The 19,470-nt window shown below is 41.4% G+C and overlaps 1 protein-coding gene across 2 annotated transcripts in view; it reads left to right on the top strand.

Annotated features, from left to right (window-relative positions):
• AGMO (alkylglycerol monooxygenase) overlaps positions 1 to 13,966 on the top strand; it is a 136,071-nt gene extending 122,105 nt beyond the window's left edge. For both annotated transcript variants that reach the window (XM_080974961.1, XM_080974962.1), the window contains exon 13: positions 11,764 to 13,966. In XM_080974961.1, coding sequence (XP_080831087.1) covers positions 11,764 to 11,844 — 81 coding nt within the window. In that variant the 3' untranslated portion in view covers positions 11,845 to 13,966. The remainder of the gene's footprint in view (positions 1 to 11,763) is intronic.
• Positions 13,967 to 19,470: the final 5,504 nt, after the last annotated feature.

Below are 19,470 nucleotides of genomic sequence, written 5' to 3'. Positions count from 1 at the left end.
GCACAAGTGGTGATCAGAGCAGAGTCTCCCTTGGACTGTTGGTGTTCACGTCTTTCAAAGTATCATTATTCAAAGTGTGTTGTGAAAATTAAATGCATAATCTGGTACAAATTGTAATGGACTTATCATCTATTGATTACTGATGAAAAATATATACTGTGCTCTATTTTCTTTCTTTCTGTTGCGGAACAAATTTATTATAAAATGCGAGAATACTGAAAAAAATTAAAAAGATTGTTAGGTATAACAAAAGAAAAGCCTTCTTTCCAAATCAGCTGCAAAAGTATTGCCTGAAATACTAATTTTATCATATGTAGATAACACCGAATCAGCAGTATTGTGGTGAGCACTTTTTTGAATGTGTTCCATTTTCCCGTATCTCTAGTTGTGGCACATGATAAAATTATCAATGAAGCATCCTAATTGGATCCTGAAGCAAAGGGATGTTGCCCTATGAATCATTTTATGTTTGTGGGAGGCAACTTTGGAACTAACAGAGTAGGAATGAGAGCCAGATGTTTTCTGGGAACCTGGCTGGACTGTAGGCTGTGTGCATTTCCTAACATAGGCAGCCATATGGAAGAAAAGGTTGGAAACATCCCATTACAAGTCATATATCACCCATTTGACAGCAAGGATTTCAGCTTGTTTTTATTTAAATCATGAAAGCAGCTGTTCAGCTGTCCAGCTGTATTAAACTTAACCCCTTTCCCCTAGCAGAATGAATGTAGTAATTTATGCAATAGTAGCCAAACAATTTGGTGGGTGCAGAACAAAAAACATGTTAGGAGGACCCCACATTTACTCATGCTCTATGAACTCACCTTAAATGGTTGTGATTGGTTATGTCTGTTGCCAAGTTATGCTGAAGACCAATAGGAATCATCTTTATATCAAGAATACCACCAAATATTAATGTCGTATATGGTAAATATAAATAATGGTAATGAAAACAAAGATTTAAAACCAACTTTTCTTGAAAACTGGAATCATGAATAATTTTCAGCTTGATGTCAGTTGGAAAACCCTGTGCTTCATACATGACCCCCTCTTTCTGTTTATCAACTGCACTTACTCAACTGCCAATACTATTTTTTAAGGCGTGTTTTTCTTTTTATCTGTGTCCTCTTGCTCATGCCATGTTATCTTTGTGATTTGATTATCTTTCTTTACATATTTCTGTTTCCTTATACTGTGTGTTCCTTTCTGTCCTTTTCATGACCTGTTTTTGCTTCTGGCCGTTTGGTTTGCTGGCTTTCATTGTAGAGTAGTACTTCACAGTGCAGTCCTATGCAAGTGTTCAGTGGCGCTTTTCTCATGAATAAATTTAAAAGTGTGTCCCTGCCTTCACCACTAAAAAGGGTACACCAGTGTGTGGAGCTTCCCTGTCAATGAAGGGTTGTTGTTTTTAATTGGGATATCAGACTTACTTCTAGTGGTTTCCTTCAATTGTGTTACCTTATTAGTTTGCTAACAAATAAGAAATGTTGTGTGAGACATAGAGTAGATACGGACTTTAATTTCCTATGCGGGAAAAGTATGTAAGTGAGATCCCAAAGAATAGTATGCTACTGTGATAGTTCTGGCATACTAAATGTCCCCCCCCCCCCCCGATGCTATGAAGTATGTGTTTTATCTCTTTTGCCACAATACTTACCTTTAGATCTCAAAAGTTTTGTATTGTGGTTGCAGACTGAGGCTAGGCTGTGTTTCCTTTGTAACACCATTTTTTTATGAAGCATCATTAGGGGGCATTGTGCTTCCTTTTCAGAATCCTTCGTAAAATATTTGGCCTTGAAAGCAATAGGGAATGAGCTGATCTCATACTCGTCTCTGCTACTTCTAGCTGCTAAGTTCACTAAGTGAGCAGGCAGGCAATCTCTTTATTAAGAGGTATTCCAAGTTATGAACAATTTAAATCTGCAGTTGAGATTGCTATTGCAGATGATATTCTGCTGTCTCAGTTCTTCGCTGCTCAGTGCTAGGTACCATCTTCCTAGAGTTGCAGTGGCTAACCCTTTTCCGGCCTACTAGATTCACCATTGGCCAATCTTCTGTGTATGCACCATTGGTCAACCCCACACTGTGTATGCACAATTTAGCATTCGTGCATTTACACAGGGCACTTTTTAGCAGAACATCATTGTTCATAGCCTACAGGTACTTGGACTGTAACAGGCTTAAGTTGTTTGCTAAAGTAGATATGGAGATCAACCTTGTGCCTGGTTCAGCAGTAGCATAGCCCTAACAAACATAAAACTGATCTATTCCAAACTTAGTTTTTTTTACACATGAAAATTTTGTTCAGAAATAGTTCGTGTACAATAGTATTTTTCTGGAATTCTGTATGAGTTTTCTCTCCCACCCCCAGCCACTGGCTCAGATTTATTCATTGTTTCATGATGTTTTTGGTCCAAGCTACTTCCCACTCAACACACCCTCTCTCTCACACACACACACATAGAATTTTGGTCTGGGCTCAATCCCACCCATACACAGGTTAAAAAACATTGCAAAAAATAAAATCATATCAAGATGTTTTTAAAATAAAATATATTTAAAGTGAAGAAATTATTTATGTATAACCACCTTTTTATATGTAACATTAGTTAGTGGTATATGCTTAGAAGTTTTGGGACTTGTAAGTCTCAAGTAGTAATGAAATTTCTTTTAATCTATGAGACAAAAATCTCATAATTCCTCTATTGATACTTGTGTTACAATTGTATGGATTAATTATAATGTGGCATTGAAATGGTTCAGATTACATCTTCATTAATTTATTGTATACAGCCACTTAAAAGAAGTTCGAGTGTTTTAAAATTCTTCAAAAACAAACATGCTGGTTTTTTAAAAAAACAACACACCCATAAACAATATCATTTCTGTAAGCATAGGTGACAGAGGAGTAGCCGTACTTGTGTTTATGAAAATGTAAAGGTAATGGTAAAGGAACCCCTGACCATTAGGTCCAGTCGCGGACGACTCTGGGGTTGCGGCGCTCATCTCGCTTTATTGGCCGAGGGAGACGGCGTACAGCTTCCAGGTCACGTGGCCAGCAAGACTAAGCTGCTTCTGGCGAACCAGAGCAGCGCACAGAAACACCGTTTACCTTCCCGCTGAAGCGGTACCTATTTTTCTACTTGCACTTTGACGTGCTTTCGAACTGCTAGGTTGGCAGGAGCAGAGACCGAGCAACGGAAGCTCACCCCATCATGGGGATTCGAACTGCCAACCTTCTGATCGGCAAGTCCTAGGCTCTCTGGTTTAACCCACAGCGCCACCCGCGTCCCTTTTTTATGAAAATGTATCTGCATGTTAATAAATGCTTTAAATTGATATCAATAATGCTTTTAAAACCAAGAATTGATCATAGCGGCTGCAAATCAGTTATGAAAAGAACAGAAAAGGGTCCTATCTCAAATGTACTTTTCATTAACATACAAAGCAGTATTCTAGTGAGCAGAGCTAATTGCTTTGACTGACAACAGCTATCCAGGTATCCCACAGAGATCACTGACATTGACATTGCCCAATGCTTAACCTTCCCCCCCCCCAAAAAAAGATCTTTATTGAAACTTAACATATATACATAATAACCAAAATTCCCAATGATTCCCTCACATAAAATATAATATCTAAATAACAACAGCTACTTAATTATACACTTAATTATAAAACAAAGCATCCTACTTCCCTCTACAGCAATTCGACATCTTTATATTTCTTTCTACCTTTTCCCCTTACATTCTATAATAAATTATTTTTGTTACATTCTTCATTTTTCCTTCTTTCTTTATTGGTTTTGTTATTGCTTACATTTTTTATTCTAAGCCTATTAGCATGTCATTTTTAGAACAATATTTTGACATATAATCTTTGAAATACTTCCACTCCATTCTTAACTTTTGATTTGATTGATATCTTATAATTGAAGTTAATTTTGCCAATTCTATATACTCACTTGATTTACAAATCCACTCTTCCTTTGTTGGTGTGTCCTGAGATTTCCATTTAGTGGCAATTACTACCCTGGCAGCTGTTGTTGCATATAAAAAGATTGGTTTTTTTCCATATGTGGTCTATGTCTTTGCCCACCAACCCTAACAGATAACCTTTTTTTGGTACAAATGCCAGAAATAAGGCATGAGACCTTCTGCAAAGAGAGCATATACTCTACCACTGAGTTACATCCCATCTCCTATTTTTTGATCCTACACCCTAGAATCCCAGAATTGTAGAATTGGGAGGGACCCCATGTGTCATCTTGTCCAACAACCGGCAATGAAGGAATTTCAGCTAAAGCATCCATGACCTGAATACTAGACATTTTTTAAAAAAAATGGCTTGATGTTTATTTAGATAACATAAGATCTTTCCCGGTAGAGTCAGAATTTTGAAGAGGAAAGATAAGCAGCTGTGGTGATTCCTTCATATGGTATTGAGGCGGGCTCTGAATGTTGAGCCCAACCGCTGTAAATACTTGACGTGAATGCACTGATTTTGCAAATGTGGTTTCCAGCTGCTTTCATTGATAGAACTAGTTGAAATTTATTGAAATTTCTAAGAATATATTTTTGCTGTTGCTTGTTGTAGTGGCATAAAAAACAATCAAACACCTTAAGAAATAAGAAACATTGTCCTATTGACTGTGCTGAGTGCTCTGCTCCATCAATAAAACGTTGGAGAATTTCTTCTCCCCCTGTATGAATTTAGTGGACTGATCTCTGTCTTCCCATCTCTCTACACACAAATAGGGTGGGTAATTTCAAGAAGTCACTTGTCCAGCTGTCTTTGTTGTTATGCTTTGCAGTGAGTGGTTTACAGTGTATGGTGAAAGAGTTTGGCAAGCAGTGGATCTGCACGGTAGACGGCTATAGACACAGCTCCTCACAAACTGGAACCGTTTCGACATTAGTGAGATTTCAAGCAGCTCTTAAATGCTTATTAGTGTGAATTGGGCCTGATTTTATAATCAAAGGCTTTAGCCTGGTCGTAAAATTTCTGTTTCAGAATGGGAATGTTTGTGCATACTTACACCTTTTTAAACAATAGCTTTAAGTGCTGGGGGGATGCTTTTCACTCCCCCTCCCCCCGTGTTTATGCAACCATTACCTGTGTTTTCAAGGCTTATTTAAAGCAGCTGGGTGCCTGGTGTTTTCTTTGCCCTTTATTGGAACTCTTGCCAGAACAGGTAGTCAAAAAACGGAAAGTGGGGTGGGGGGGTGGGATTCCGGCATCTGCCTGTTTTCTCTCCCTCTCCTCTCTCCCTCTCTCAGGAACACAGCTGTAGCTTCCATAGGAAGCACTCATTTTTCCCATCAGCCAAGTCTCTGCGTACCCTTGGGTCCACTTTTGGCACAGCTCGTCAAGTAGGATGCAGTTTATGGCTTAGAACTTATGAGAGAAAGCATTCGGGCGGTCCCTTTCCCTGGCAGAACACCGAGAGCAATTCCCCAAGCTGCAACACACATGTGAGCATCTGACCTCTTGTTAGCACACCATGGGAGAGGTTAACAATTGTTGAGACTTCAGGCATCCCTTTGACATAGAAGCAAAACAATAACAAGCTTTGCCAGGATACAACTATATGCTTGGGGGGGGGAGAGCTGTGTTTGGTTCAGTTTGGTTATAATTTAAACAGGGGATGGGGGGGGGACCCAGACTGATCATTTTAAGCTAGTGGGTAGGGACGCAGATGTATCATGAGAAAAAGAAGGGACCAGCAAACTACTTTCAAACCACCCCTTTTATTTATATAATTTGTTTCAGGCAAAAACTGCAGTTGGCTTGTCCATGTGTTACTCTGGTTCATTGTTTCCGATAGGTTGGCGAACGTGAGAACAGGATGTGGGGAGAGATGGGCCTGATCCAGCAAGGCTCTTATTACGCTTGTAAAGTCACCTCTTTACAAAGTATCACATTTTAATAAGGTGCTATCCCATAGCTGTTGAATTCACCAATGCAGCTACCACAACAAAACGAATAGCTGGCCAGCTTCAAGAGATGAGCTGAAATTTATCAGAAAGATAATCTTCTGAGAAATCTTTTGAAAACCTGCTTCTTCGGAAGATGAACACTTTTCTAAATACAGTGGTACCTCAGGTTAAGTACTTAATTCGTTCCAGAGGTCTGTTCTTAATCTGAAACTGTTTTGTTTTTTTTAAATACTTTTTATTAACAGACCAATCAAATCGAATCACATAAATTCCAGATTACAGAGCCGAATTTTAAATTTTTGTTGGGGGTACCCATATTTCAAGTTCCGAAACGGATCCAATCATCTTGTTGCTGCTGCTTTAATGTCCACAAATCTGTCCAAATAATGTTCACAATTCTATCCAATCCTTTCTTGTTATTTTCCACATCTCATCTTGTTATTTTCATGTATTTTTCCTTTCTCTTTGTGACCTCTGATAGTCTCCACAAGCGGGTTGAAACAAATTGTAATACTGTGTGGGTTTTTCCATTCGTCCAAGAGTCATATTCAGACGGCTACCGCATTTCATCACTTCCATAACGAAAAACACTCTTACCGTCTACTCGTTAATCTTCACAGGTCTGTCACTCCCTTTCTCAGTCCTCTGAGGAGGTTTTGCCAGGAATCCAATATGAAAACAAATCCATAGCTTCCTCCTCCCGATCATCAATCTTTCGAAAGAACCTGCCAACATGGCGACTCCCTTTTTATTGCTGCGTCACTTCAAAAGCCCTTGTTCTTTTCTTGATCTCCATAAACCCAACTTTTGGTTAGTAATTCATTTCCACACAGTTTTTAATCATCCTGCTTAGGTCAGTTATGTGATGGTTCTTTCTTGGGGAGGGGCTATTGGTTAATCACATAGAAGAAAATAAAAAAGTTCTCCCCCCCATCCAGTCCCACTCCGACATACCGAACCTTTGATGTATCTTCTTCGCGATATATTCCTGTTAAATCCAATTAAATCCAACCCGTCACTCTACTTTCACAGAGGTCACTTGAATTAGCAGTCTTCACTCCCGTTCTTCACTTGAAATATGTGCATTTGCTTCTTTCTAATTGTTTATTTCGAGCTGCTGCAACCAGTGCACGATCAGAGACAGCATCCGGGAGAGCCGGACCCACACAAGGGCTTTGTGCCTATTGCCCTCACCCCCTTCTTTCGAATCCGGGGGTGATTTATGGCCACAGCAGGCAAGGCAGTGTTCCCCATTTCCTTGGGGCAACAAGGGAGGCTGCATACTCCCATATCAGCCTCTTAATTACCTTGTGTGAGCCGGAGAGATGGTATTGTCGGCCATCTTCCAGTGCGCCCCTGGCGGCCAACCTGAAACTGTTTTTAACCTGAAGCACCACTTTAGCTAATGGGGCCTCCCGCTGCTGCTGCGCCGCCGGAGCACGATTTCTCTTCTCATCCTGAAGCAAAGTTCTTAACCTGAAGCACTATTTCTGGGTTAGCAGAGTCTGTAACCTGAAGCGTATGTAACCTGAAGCGTATGTAACCCGAGGTACCACTGTATTCTGCATTTTGTGTGCGTGCTTGCCACCATTTTCTTCACAATGCCCTGGAACAATGCTGCTTCAGAGGCACTGGGGGGGGGATACAAAATGGTGGCTATTCTGCCAACATAGGAACTCCACAAAAAGAAACAAATAAAGAACGCGGTGGGGGACGGGACTTTCCAGTGCTGCTATTTAGTGTGACCCCTTTCCCCAGAAACTGTTGGATAATTTCCTTCACCAAAATGTCCCGACTCAGTTTTGCTGTCCAGGTATACTGTGGATACTGTGGATATTTTTGACTGCTGACCTTTTCATATGTTCATCTAATATGATCTCCTTTCTAGTACAGATGTATCGTCCTTTAAGTGGGTTATAGGTTGGGGCACTAAGGGATGGCAATGCCTTCCTTGCTTAGACTTTTGTATCAATCTTGAAAAATCCATTGCAATAGAACACAGGTTAATGGTCTCAAAATTGTAGCTAAGGGTGTTTTTTGTTCAATATATAGTACATTAATGATTTTTCACATTAAATATGTTTGCCATTGGACTATATTGCTGATATTGCTGACAGGCGCCAAAAAAAATGAGAAGAAAATATGTTGTTGGATTCTGTGTATTCCATGGTAGTATGTATGTTTTCTTATTGAAGGCTGTGATAGCAATAGCCAGTGTGATAGCCAGTTACTATTGATGTAATTGTATTTAAATGTATTTGATAGCAGTGTCAAAACATGCAAAAAGTTGAAACGTGAATTGCATATTAAGGCCACCTTTCTGAAAGATAAAATACTTTCACAAGAAGCAGAGTTTGGGGTTTAACCAATCATATTGCTGCTAACACATATTAGCTTCCACCTATTTCTAAACTGTAGGTGATATAAGAAGCCTTGTTTCCCCATCCCACATTATGACATTGAACAGATTTTCCCTGTTTAAACTATGCTAGAGCTTGGAATCAAATCAAATGGTTGGTGGATTTTTATGCTGTTAGAACATGTATTCAGGTAGAGAGCATTTTGTCCTTGTGTGTTATGTAAGAGCTCGTGCCTTAATGAAAATAGTGGAGAAGCTATATTTTACAGTTCATAGGAAAGTGTTAGCTAGTTCATCTTTTCCTGGACCACCAGAGGGCAGTGTTTAACACTGCAGGAATAAGAGTCTCCTTTTATTTCCCCCCTCCTTGAAGTTTGGTTTTAGGGATAAGAGACTTTTGTGATAACTAAGGCTGTATGTATTCAACCATTAGTTTTAAGTGCACAGTAACTGTGGGCAACTACAGACTGTGAACTGGTTACAAACTATGTACTACTATAAATAGCTTCGGATCATTTGAAAGAACTATTCGTGCTAGTATAGAGTGAAAGGTAAAGGTAAAGGGACCCCTGACCATTAGGTCCAGTCATGGCCGACTGGGGTTGCAGCGCTCATCTCGCTTTATTGGCCGAAGGAACCGGCGTACAGCTTCTGGGTCATGTGGCCAGCATGACTAAGCCGCTTCTGGCAAAGCAGAGCAGTGCACGGAAACCCTGTTTACCTTCCTGCCAGAGCGGTACCTATTTATCTACTAGCACTTTGACGTGCTTTCAAACTGCTAGGTTGGCAGGAGCAGGGACCGAGCAACGGGAGCTCACCCCATCACAGGGATTCGAACCGCCGACCTTCTAATCGGCAAGTCCTAGGCTCTGTGGTTTAACCCACAGCGCCATCCGCATCCAAGTATAGAGTGAAGGGGGCAGGTTTATTGCATGACAGGGATATTTGTATGGCTATTTCTGCATTGCCAGCCTGATTCAGAACTTTGCTGGTGCTTCTGTGCTCACACAGAGTTCTGAGGTATCAAGGGCTTCTCCCATTCATTGTAATATTGGTGACAGCTCTGCGTGACTAGAACATGACAGCAGGGCTGACATTTTTTAGAATTCCCTATGTGTGTAGTAGCTTTGGCTGAGCATTGGCACTCCTCAACAAACATCTTCTGTATGAACATGCATGCACACTAAGATATTTGGAGATACCATAGGCCTGTGTTGAGTTTCCATCTTTAGGGTTTTTCTACAGATTCTTCTTTTCTTCTGCAAACCTTAGGTATGATACCAGGTATGATGGGTGTTGTATTCCAACAAGATCTGGCACACACCAGGTTGGGGCAGACAGGCCTACAGCGGCTGGCATGGGTTCCTAGGGTTTCAGACTGGAGTCATTCCCAGCCCCTGAGACTGAACCTGGGATGGGCAAAATGTGCTCTAGCACTGATAACAGAGCATTCATAGAGGCTCTTAACTATTATGTTGGGAACATAGCACAGGAGGCAATTAATATGTATAAATTATCCCAGGTTGCCCACTGAGTCCATGATTTAACCAAAACTTGATTCCAGACACAGGCTGCTCTGTTTTGAACAACACATGTGGCAGAGGTTTGAGTGCTTCTTGGGCCAAGCTATGGAAAGCTATGTGAGCCAAAACCAGTACTTCAAATCGAGCCTGCAAAATCAGTGTTGATCTGGGGCATGTGCATAATACACTCCAGCAGCCTACTCCGTTCCAAGGGGTTAGTGGTTGTGTTCTGCTTCAGCTGCAGCCCACTAACCAACCTTGAAGGGCAGTCTTGAGGTTACGAAGGCATGAGCGATGGGTGGATGTGTGCATTCCATCACCCTTTCTCCTGACTCTGCTGTCAAGTTTCTTTGGGATTGTCATGCTAAATTAGACCCAGAATCCATCTTAGAAACTGGAAAGCAAATCTTACTTTGCAGTATGATCTTGACTCATTACTAGTGTATCGTGCCTTCTGTACTGAAGACATAAAACCTTGAATGTGCTCGGCTTTGAATACGACGTGCTTTTGTTTTCCTTTTAAAATGAAAATCAAACAGTTTCTGTGACACAAGGCATCTCTTTCTTTTATTTAATATGCTCTCCCTCTAAACGCTCATGGCATTTAGAAACACACAATAAAGATGGTAATTCTTTTGCATCACCACATGGGGGGGGGGGGAATGCACACTTTTAAAGGATTTCCCCTTCATATAATAATAGCTATCAGAATCTCAACTGAGAACACTTCTTGGGATTTAACATCCCACAGTTGTGCCTCAGGACCACCATCATCCAGTCATTACTCCCCTTAAAGAACACTGTGGTTTCGGCACCATTGTAGAAATGTTCTTTTTAAAATGAAGCCTATATTTAAAACCGCCTTATATTTAATGCATATTTCAGAAATGTGGTGTGATCTTTTTTTGATAAATAGTGGCAGGAGCACATGCAATTATAGCTACATAAAGAGATTTAAGCACCATGAACAGCTTTGGGGTTTTTTTCACCTAGCCTTTCCCTGGATAAAGGCAAGCACAGAAAATTGTGTGTTGAAGTGTGTGCGCATGGAAATTTTTCCACCTTTGCAGTGAAATAGGAGTGGCACTTCTGCAACTGAGAGAGAGTAGGAACTCACTGGATTGCAAAAGTGGCCCCTTCATTTTGCTGCGCACCACGGGCCCTTCCAGCCAACTGCTGCATGTTAAAGATGAACAGAGTTGGAAGGCATCTCAAAGGTCATCTAGTGCAGCCTTCTCCAACCTGATGATGTTTTCAACTGCAACTTCCATCATGTCTTACCATTAGCCACGCTGGTTGGAGCTGATGGGAGATGTCATACAAAACATATGGAGGATAAAGGTTGGGGGAGACTGATCTAGTAGAAACCTCTGCTGATACCGCAGCAGCCATCATAGGTGGACTTTCATCTCTGCTTAAAAACTTCTAGTCTAACATAATAAACAATTATGTCTAATGGGAGGCCAGCTGGCTAGGCCCAGTTGGGCTGTTCCCTTCCAGCCGTCCCGCTGCAAAGACCATCACCTCTGCTCCTACATAAATCAGCGACCTGGGCTTCTGAACCAGGGCACACTGTCAGCAGATCGAGCTGTGCACACAGAACAGGCGTGAGGCTTGTGGAAGCATACTACAACTACAGATTTGTTAATCATAAATCAGGACAAGGAAACATGCCGTGTCTCTCTCTCGTCGTCTCAGAACAGCTAAAAACAAAAGCTATACACAATGTAAGTTCCCAGCATACTGTGCTGAAATGTAAACAGACATGTGACACTCAACAATTCCACACGTCTGCTCCTTAAGGTGGAATGGAAATGTCAACAATAATTTGACAGCATGCCTTATTCTATTCCTTGGTTTAATTTATAATAAAAAAATATTGAAATTGAGTTCTCTCTCTCTCTCTCTCTCTCTCTCTCTCTCTCTCTCTCATATATTACAGGTGTTGTTTTCACTCTGCATTGCTTTTTGGGGAATACAAATGATGAAGAAACTCACCTCAAGTGTAGCAAAGCAGCACTGAAAAGAAATATGTCCAAATCTCCACATTAGGAATGCAAGAGCCTTTCTAGATCAGACCCAGAGGTCCTCCTAGTCCAACATCCAACAGTGGCCTACCAGATGCCTATGGGAACCCTTCAAGCAGGATATGAGCACAGTAGTGTTCTCTGACTCATCCCCGGCAACAAGTATTCAAAGACTAATACTTGGGGTAGTGCGTGGCTATCGTAACTAGTAGCCATTTAGAGCATTTTCCTCCATGAATTTGTCTAATCTCCTTTTAATGTGTCCAAGTTGGTAGCCATCATTACATCACATGGCTGTGAATTTCCATAATTTAACTGCACTGTGTGAAGAAGTACAGTGGACACTCGGGTTGTGAACGTGATCCGTGTGGGATACACGTTTGCAACCTGCAGTGTTCGCAATCTGTGTCTGCGCATGCACAGGTTGTGATTTGGCACTTCTGCGCATGTGCAAAGCACGATTTAGCACTTCTGCGCATGTGCGACCACCAAAACCTGGAAGTATCCCATTCTGGTACTTCCAGGTTTCGGCGGTCCGTAACCTGAAAAAATGCAACCCGAAGCGTCTGTAACCCGAGGTACACAAAAGTTTATATACCTCTACCATGCCCACCTTTCTCACCTTTCCCACCCTAAACTAAAAAGGCTCACTTGTTGTAACCTTTATTCACAGAGGAGTTATTCTAGACCTTTGGTCATTTTAATGGCTCCTTTTCCAGCTCTGTGTGATCTGGTGACAATTATTGCATGATGTATCTCAAGTGTGGTTGCATCATAGATTTCTCTTTCTCAAACCTTTATTGGCATACGTACAACATTCCAGTAGATTTCTATAATGATTTCATAGATTTCTATAATGATATCATGATTATGAGAGTTTTATTTTCCTAATGATCCCTGACATGGAATTCACATTTTTCACAGCTTTTTCTACACTGATCCAACATTCTCATCAAGCTATTCACCATGAACCCAAGATCCCTTGTCACCCAGTTTGGAAAGATCTTTCTGGAGCTCTTTTGCAATCCCTTTTTGTCTGACCACCCTGAAAAAAAGTGGTGTCCTCAGCAAACTTGGCCAACTCACTGCTCGCCCCTTACTCAAGGTCATAATTATAGCTAAAGTACATTCCAGAGATGTGGTAGAAATCTATGGAGTTGGGTTTTTTTTAATGTTCACTTACTGCAACTTTATTTTTTGAAACAGTTAAGAAGCCTCAAATTGTTTTATTTTATTTTATTCAGGGTGTCGCAAACCTTCTCATAAATAATGTAAAAGGAGTACTTTGCATCAATTCCACTCATGTGCAACTATATGTGTAAAACTTTTGAACAATTGATGAAACTCATAAATGGCCTGCCTGGGGGGGAAAAGGCCTCTCCTCCTTCCGGAGGGGAGGTGTTGTGGGCGGGAGACGATTCCCGCGCCACGCAGGGGGCGTTATGCCCCCTGCCCCATTCACATGGCTGGCGCACCACCCCCCCGGTTGAGCACCCAGTCGGGCGGCTTGGTGGGGGCGTGGTTTGCTGCTCAAGATGCAGCCGCACCAGCCATTCAGCCCATTTGCTCACCTTTTTGTCATGAGTCACCCACCCACCACTCCCTTAGGGCTTAGGGCTTAGCTTTTCTCTTGACCTTGCTATGGACCTATGGTTGGTTGCCCAGGTTGCCCAGGGGGCCTGGTAGGAATTTTTTTCCAACTGGCAAATTGGCACCGGCCTTTTGGGTTTTTTTGCCTACCTCGTAGCAATCGCCACAGCTTTCTTGGTATTTCGTGGTTAGGCATTGGAATGTGTTGTTGGTGTGTGGAAGGGCAAGGTGTGACCATCGCCTACCCCTTCAAATTTGGGTATTCTGTTAAAGGAATCCGGCGGTCGTGGATCCTGTCTGATGCCTGTGTGGCGGGGGGGGGCATGACACAACCCTCGGTGACATCAGGGGAGAGCTTATAGTTGTATTAGCATCAACAGGCTCCCCCTACTGGTGGTTAACCCCTCTTCAGACTCACCCCTCTCCGAGTGGGTAGAGTCAAATCTTCCGTGGTCCAATGCCTAAGCCAATACCTTCTCACTTGCTGTAATCAATAAAGTTGTGACCTTTTCTTGCCCATTAACCTTATATACTGTGTCCATGTGTCTTTATTCCTCCAAGCGGGGATCGGGTCCTCGAACCACAACTAACTATTTTTCTTCTGACATAGTACAGTCACCATAGGAAGTATAGATGGACAAATTCCACTGATTTAAGTTGACCTTATGTATTAATAAACCTATTCCCAGCCAAATTACATTATCCGTGCATTGAATTGTGCCTTAAGGCCCATTAAAACCTGTAGGGCTTACTTCTGAGTAGTCAGACATAGGAGCATGGCCAGCTTTACCATTAGGCACAGTAAGGAAGCTGCCTCGGGCCTCAAATGCTGGAGGGAACTAAGTTGTGTCCATCATGTGGTGTGCCCTACACCCACCAAGTTAGCCTGGTTCTTTGAAGGATGGTATCCTTTTGCCCATGTTGAAGATTCAACTTTCATTTGAATTGCCTTCTGTACATGGCAGAGGCAAGGTGCTGCCTCGTCCTTTGCCTCAGGAAGCAAAATGTCTCGGGCCGGACCTTGATAGGGTTACACAGTTAAATATTTTTATTTCTACCTGTGTTGCTGAATAAATGCTTCTCCAATATCAACCTGCCCATACACCGGGATTCTCTTTGGAGACCCACAGTTCCAGCCAAAGACACCTCCTATCTGAAAGGGACCCTAAACAACAACCCCTCCACTAGGTCCCACCTTGTAAACCAGATGCAGCCAATGTGATGCCTTCCAGATATTATTGGAACGCAGTTGACATAATCCCTGACCATTCTCCATGATGGCTGGGACTGATAGAAGTTGGAGTTTATCAACATCTGGAGGGTACAATGTTAGCTACCCCTGCTTTAAGCAGTCTTGCTGCACCATTCAGACACCAATTCCTGCTCCACACTTCTACATAGCCCCATCCTTGATGACCTCCTTTGAGTGCCCTAGCCAACTGAAGCCTTGCCTAGGGCCTACACTGATTTCTTTTTGGCACCAGGCAAGTATATATATATATATATATCCCAGTCCTTTTAATATCTGATGTGATTTTAATGCTGCCACTTTATCAGCTGCTTTGATGGATGCTCTGTTTTTGTGTTGATATGATTCTATTGTTTTAATTAATTTTAAAAATCATATTAATTTATACAAAAAGTTGTATGAATGTATAAATACAATTACTGAATTATGCTGGAACATCATAGACTTTTCCAGTTGTTTAGCTGCCTGCTCATGGCTCTATGAAAACAAATAGTTGTAACTGGAAAACATCATGTAACTCAGACTGTTAAGATTCCCTCTCTCTCTAGAAATATGCATGCTTTTCAATGTAAATTAGCAGCTAAGAATAAGCTGGCAAAGAAGCAATTTTCCAAGAGTGCTTATTGAGTCTTTTCAGGACTGTTCGTACCAATCTTCATCCACTGAATGGACATGTCAGAGGGATTTTGGTGGTTTGATCTGCCTTGTTTCAAAACAACCATCTTCCATTGGAAAGATGCCCTTAATAGCATTTATTCTCCTCAAGAATAGCGTAATTTCTATTGCCAGGCTTAAGGGCAAGTGGTAGTTCACCATGGTTCTAGATATGATCTGTAATATACTTTCATATCCTCTCTTATCATCCTTGCTCGGATGTCCCTTTTCTTACAGGTCTGAAATGTGGCCAGTTAAATCCTGATCCACAAACTGTGATTCCTGCACTTTATAATACACACCATAATGAATGGAGGGAAATGTGGTTAATGCAAGCCTCCCTAATTCATACTTCCCCAAACAACACACAAACTGAAACATAGCTAAATGTGTACAGAGATGTGTATGTATGGGGAAAGTGTGTGTAGAAGTGCATATATTCATGAAAATAACATGCAAAAAAATTGTCACATTTGGGGAAATTTATTGCAAAAAATGTGCATATTGAGAGAAATCCATAGCAAGCATGCACTGAGATAGAGCAGGAAGGCTGGCCTGCTTCTTTGCCCATAGAAAAATGCTTATGTTTTTGTGTGCTGATGTATAAAAATTAAAATCAGCCGATTTTGGTGAACTGAGATTAGAAAAATGACAAACTGAAAAGGAACTGAAATGGACAGATTTTGTCCATCCTTATACAGTAATGGCCCCCACAGTAGGTAGCAACCGTTGAGCTAAACTCCTCACACCATCATCGCTGCAGCTAATCTGGTTGGACCAGGGTGACATTGAGTTCAGGGCTTCATGGGTGCACTGGTGGACCCAACCCAGCCCTCCTGATGTGGCAGTGCAGCCCTGACCTCACAGCCACCCAGCCTCTGTCTTGTCCAGGTAAGTTGGAGGGACCCTGGTGTCAGGGTTGCTCCATGACTCAACTCCACCACACCAGATGCTACGGATACCATAGTTAGGAGGACTAAACTCTAGACATTTTGCTTTTACAGTTCTGGCATATCTGGGTCGAGAAAGGTGGCAGATAGGAAACAATTGTATGAAATAAAACCACACTTGAGTCAGGTTTAAGTCAGATATAAGAGCAGCTATATAGCTTTCCTCAAGCCACAGACTGCATTTTTGCACATTTTGTGCCATCTTCATGGGCAACTGTAGGAAATATGTCATGTTTTGACATGTCTTGGACTGACACTTAAGCTGTTTTGTAAGGAAGTAAATAAGAAAGTGCCCGCATTCACTATTTCTGCAGGAAGAATAAAACTCATGACAAAAGTGCAAAGGCAAACCCTAAAAATAAGACATCTTAATTTACTGGTATTTTTTTTATAATCAGTGGAAAGCTTGGCTCAGCCTTCTGTCATCTGTACTCAGCAGGGAAACATGGAAGCAGACTGCAAACTGATGACAGGCCTTGTGCAGTTAACTTACGATTTTGAGCCACACTGAAAAGTGCTAGACAATTAGCCTGCTGTCTCACCCATCCACAGCCCACATGAACCACCATGCTGACTTTAAGATTGCTTATTTTATTTTCCATTTTTTTTGCCCTTGGGCCTTTCTCTTTCCTTCACCAGGGGAAAGTGTTATATTTTACATTGAGAGCCTGACTTTGAAGTAGGGAAGACTCAACTCTTTCTCTGCGTTGCCTCCAAGCAAAAGTAGAACATATGATACTTCCAGCTGAAAGGGTGTGCTTGTTTCTCTCACCAGGAAAGGTGCTGGGAGAAAAAATCTGCAGCAATCAAGAGAAAAAGTAGCTTCCTGAAGTAACACATCTTTCTTACTTCATTAGTTGCAAAATCATCAGAGCTAAGATCAGCATGGCAAGGGAAAAGAAAGATTCGAGTCTAGGTAATGATTTTCACAATGCATTTTCTGTCCATGTGAACGAGTCAAAAGAGTCCCAGGATATATACTCATCTGTACATCTGTAACATATGACAGCCACAGATACAGAAAGCAATTATTGTGATTGCATGACATGCAGATGTTCTTAAGGTTTTTTTTTTAAGCATCAAAACAGTGGAATGTGTCCAGAGAAGCCTATTCCTGGCCTTAGAACCTGTTGAGACCTCCTTGCAAGAGCAGGACCTCAGACCAACATTATTGTTTGCCCTAGCACCTGGCAAAGGGATGCGGGTGGCGCTGTGGGTTAAATAAACCACAGAGCCTAGGACTTGCTGATCAGAAGGTCGGTGGTTCGAATCCCCACGACGGGGTGAGCTCCCATCACTCGGTCCCTGCTCCTGCCAACCTAGCAGTTCGAAAGCACGTCAAAGTGCAAGTAGATACCGTAAATAGGTACTGCTCCAGCGGGAAGGTAAACGGCGTTTCTGTGTGCTGCTCTGGTTCACCAGAAGCGGCTTACTCATGCTGGCCACATGACCCAGAAGCTGTCTGTGGACAAACGCCGGCTCCCTCGGCCTATAGAGCGAGATGAGCATGCAACCCCAGAGTCAGTCATGACTGGACCTAATGGTCAGGGGTCCCTTTACCTTTACTTAGCACCTGGCAATTAGTAGTATAATGGTTCTGAGCATATAGGTTCTATTTTTTTTAAGTATATTGTTTGTTTAATATACATAACCTCCATCAGTATACATTTAATAGATTGTTAAAACCTTAAATGCTAGTAGCCTTTTCCACAGCTTGTGTCAAAGAATGTTACAAGTTAATTACATGATTGAAGAAGTACTTGCTTTTTCTCTGCCCTGAACCTACTGTGTATCAATCAACTCCCAAGTTCTAGAATTCAGACAGAAAGTAAAATTTCATCTGCATTATTCATGATTCTGTAAGCCTCTATCCATCTTACTTTTTTCCTAAGTTAAAAGCCCTTATTTGTAGCATTTTGCATTTATTTTTTTTGGTTGCCAAAACGACTCTCGTTCCCGATGCATTTGAAAATCATAAGGGCCACTTCCCAAACAAACAATACTTTGGCTGCCACGATAAACAAGTACAACTCTCTTTTGTAGATTAAACTCTAGTATCGATACCAACAGAGTACATTTCTAAAAACAGTCCATAAGAAGTACTGAAGTTATTTAACAGGGACAGTTGAAGGTAGGAATGGAATAATTGGTCTGTGCCTGGTTTTATGCCAGTTTCCAATGTTTTCAGTCAAATGTTTGTTCTACCCTATTTGAACATAAATCTATAAAAAATGTAATATTAAATATGCATAAAAATATAAATATGGAAATATATTTTTACTGTACTTTTTTGTCAAAATAGACATTTCTTAATTACCTTTTCTCCCAAAATATCTATTTTTGTATGTGTTTTGATTTTTTTTAAAAAAACACACCACACTTTTGAGCTGAAAACTGTGATAACCTTTGGAAAATGGGGATTCCAATTTTCTGATCCATATATCATCCAGGAAGTGGGTATCAGGTCAGTTCATATTAGAATTTGCAATGATTCAGTTTCTCAAGCATCCCTAGTAGGAAGTTAAAGTTAACAGTGACCAGCTAACAATGTTGCTAAGATGTTATTTTTCTGCATGCATCATATTATCATAAACGGGACCAGCATGTGAAAAGGAAAACTTAGGGTACACATTAAACACATGATTCCTTTCATGTGTATCTATCCTCTGTATTTCATTATTTCAGCACTGTCCTTCGGTCCCTTTCATGTTTCTCCCAACTTAATCTTGCTTGCCTTTTTGCTATTTTCTTCCATCAATCATTCTCCCTCCACTTACATCTCAAGAAGAGCTTTTGCTTATTTCACAAGCTGCTTTCTGACCATGCTCACTGAGGACAGAGGCGACAGACAGCTCCAAACAGCAGTAGCATCAGATTAGTTTAAACTAAAAGGAGGGGGAGGAGGGGGAAAGGAAACCTGCCGTGGATCATTTCAAAATCAGGACTTTGACATGTGTGGTTTTATTACCGCAGGGTTTCTCACAGACTTGTACCCTTTCGATAGGAGTATTGTGTCAGTATATAAATTGCCAAAAGTGTTCACCAGGAATGAAGATATGTGAAGAAAGTTGAGGTATAATTTGACACAGACCCTCGGGCTAACTTGTATCTCCCTGTATGTCATCATATCTCCCTCTGGTCTCTGGCCTGTGCAGAGGAAAAGAGCTTGCTAGAATCAC

This window comes from Podarcis pityusensis (genome assembly GCF_964106645.2).
Source record: "Podarcis pityusensis genome assembly, chromosome: 12".
Taxonomy (NCBI): Eukaryota; Metazoa; Chordata; class Lepidosauria; order Squamata; family Lacertidae; genus Podarcis; species Podarcis pityusensis.
This window is presented reverse-complemented; position numbering and strand designations above follow the sequence as displayed.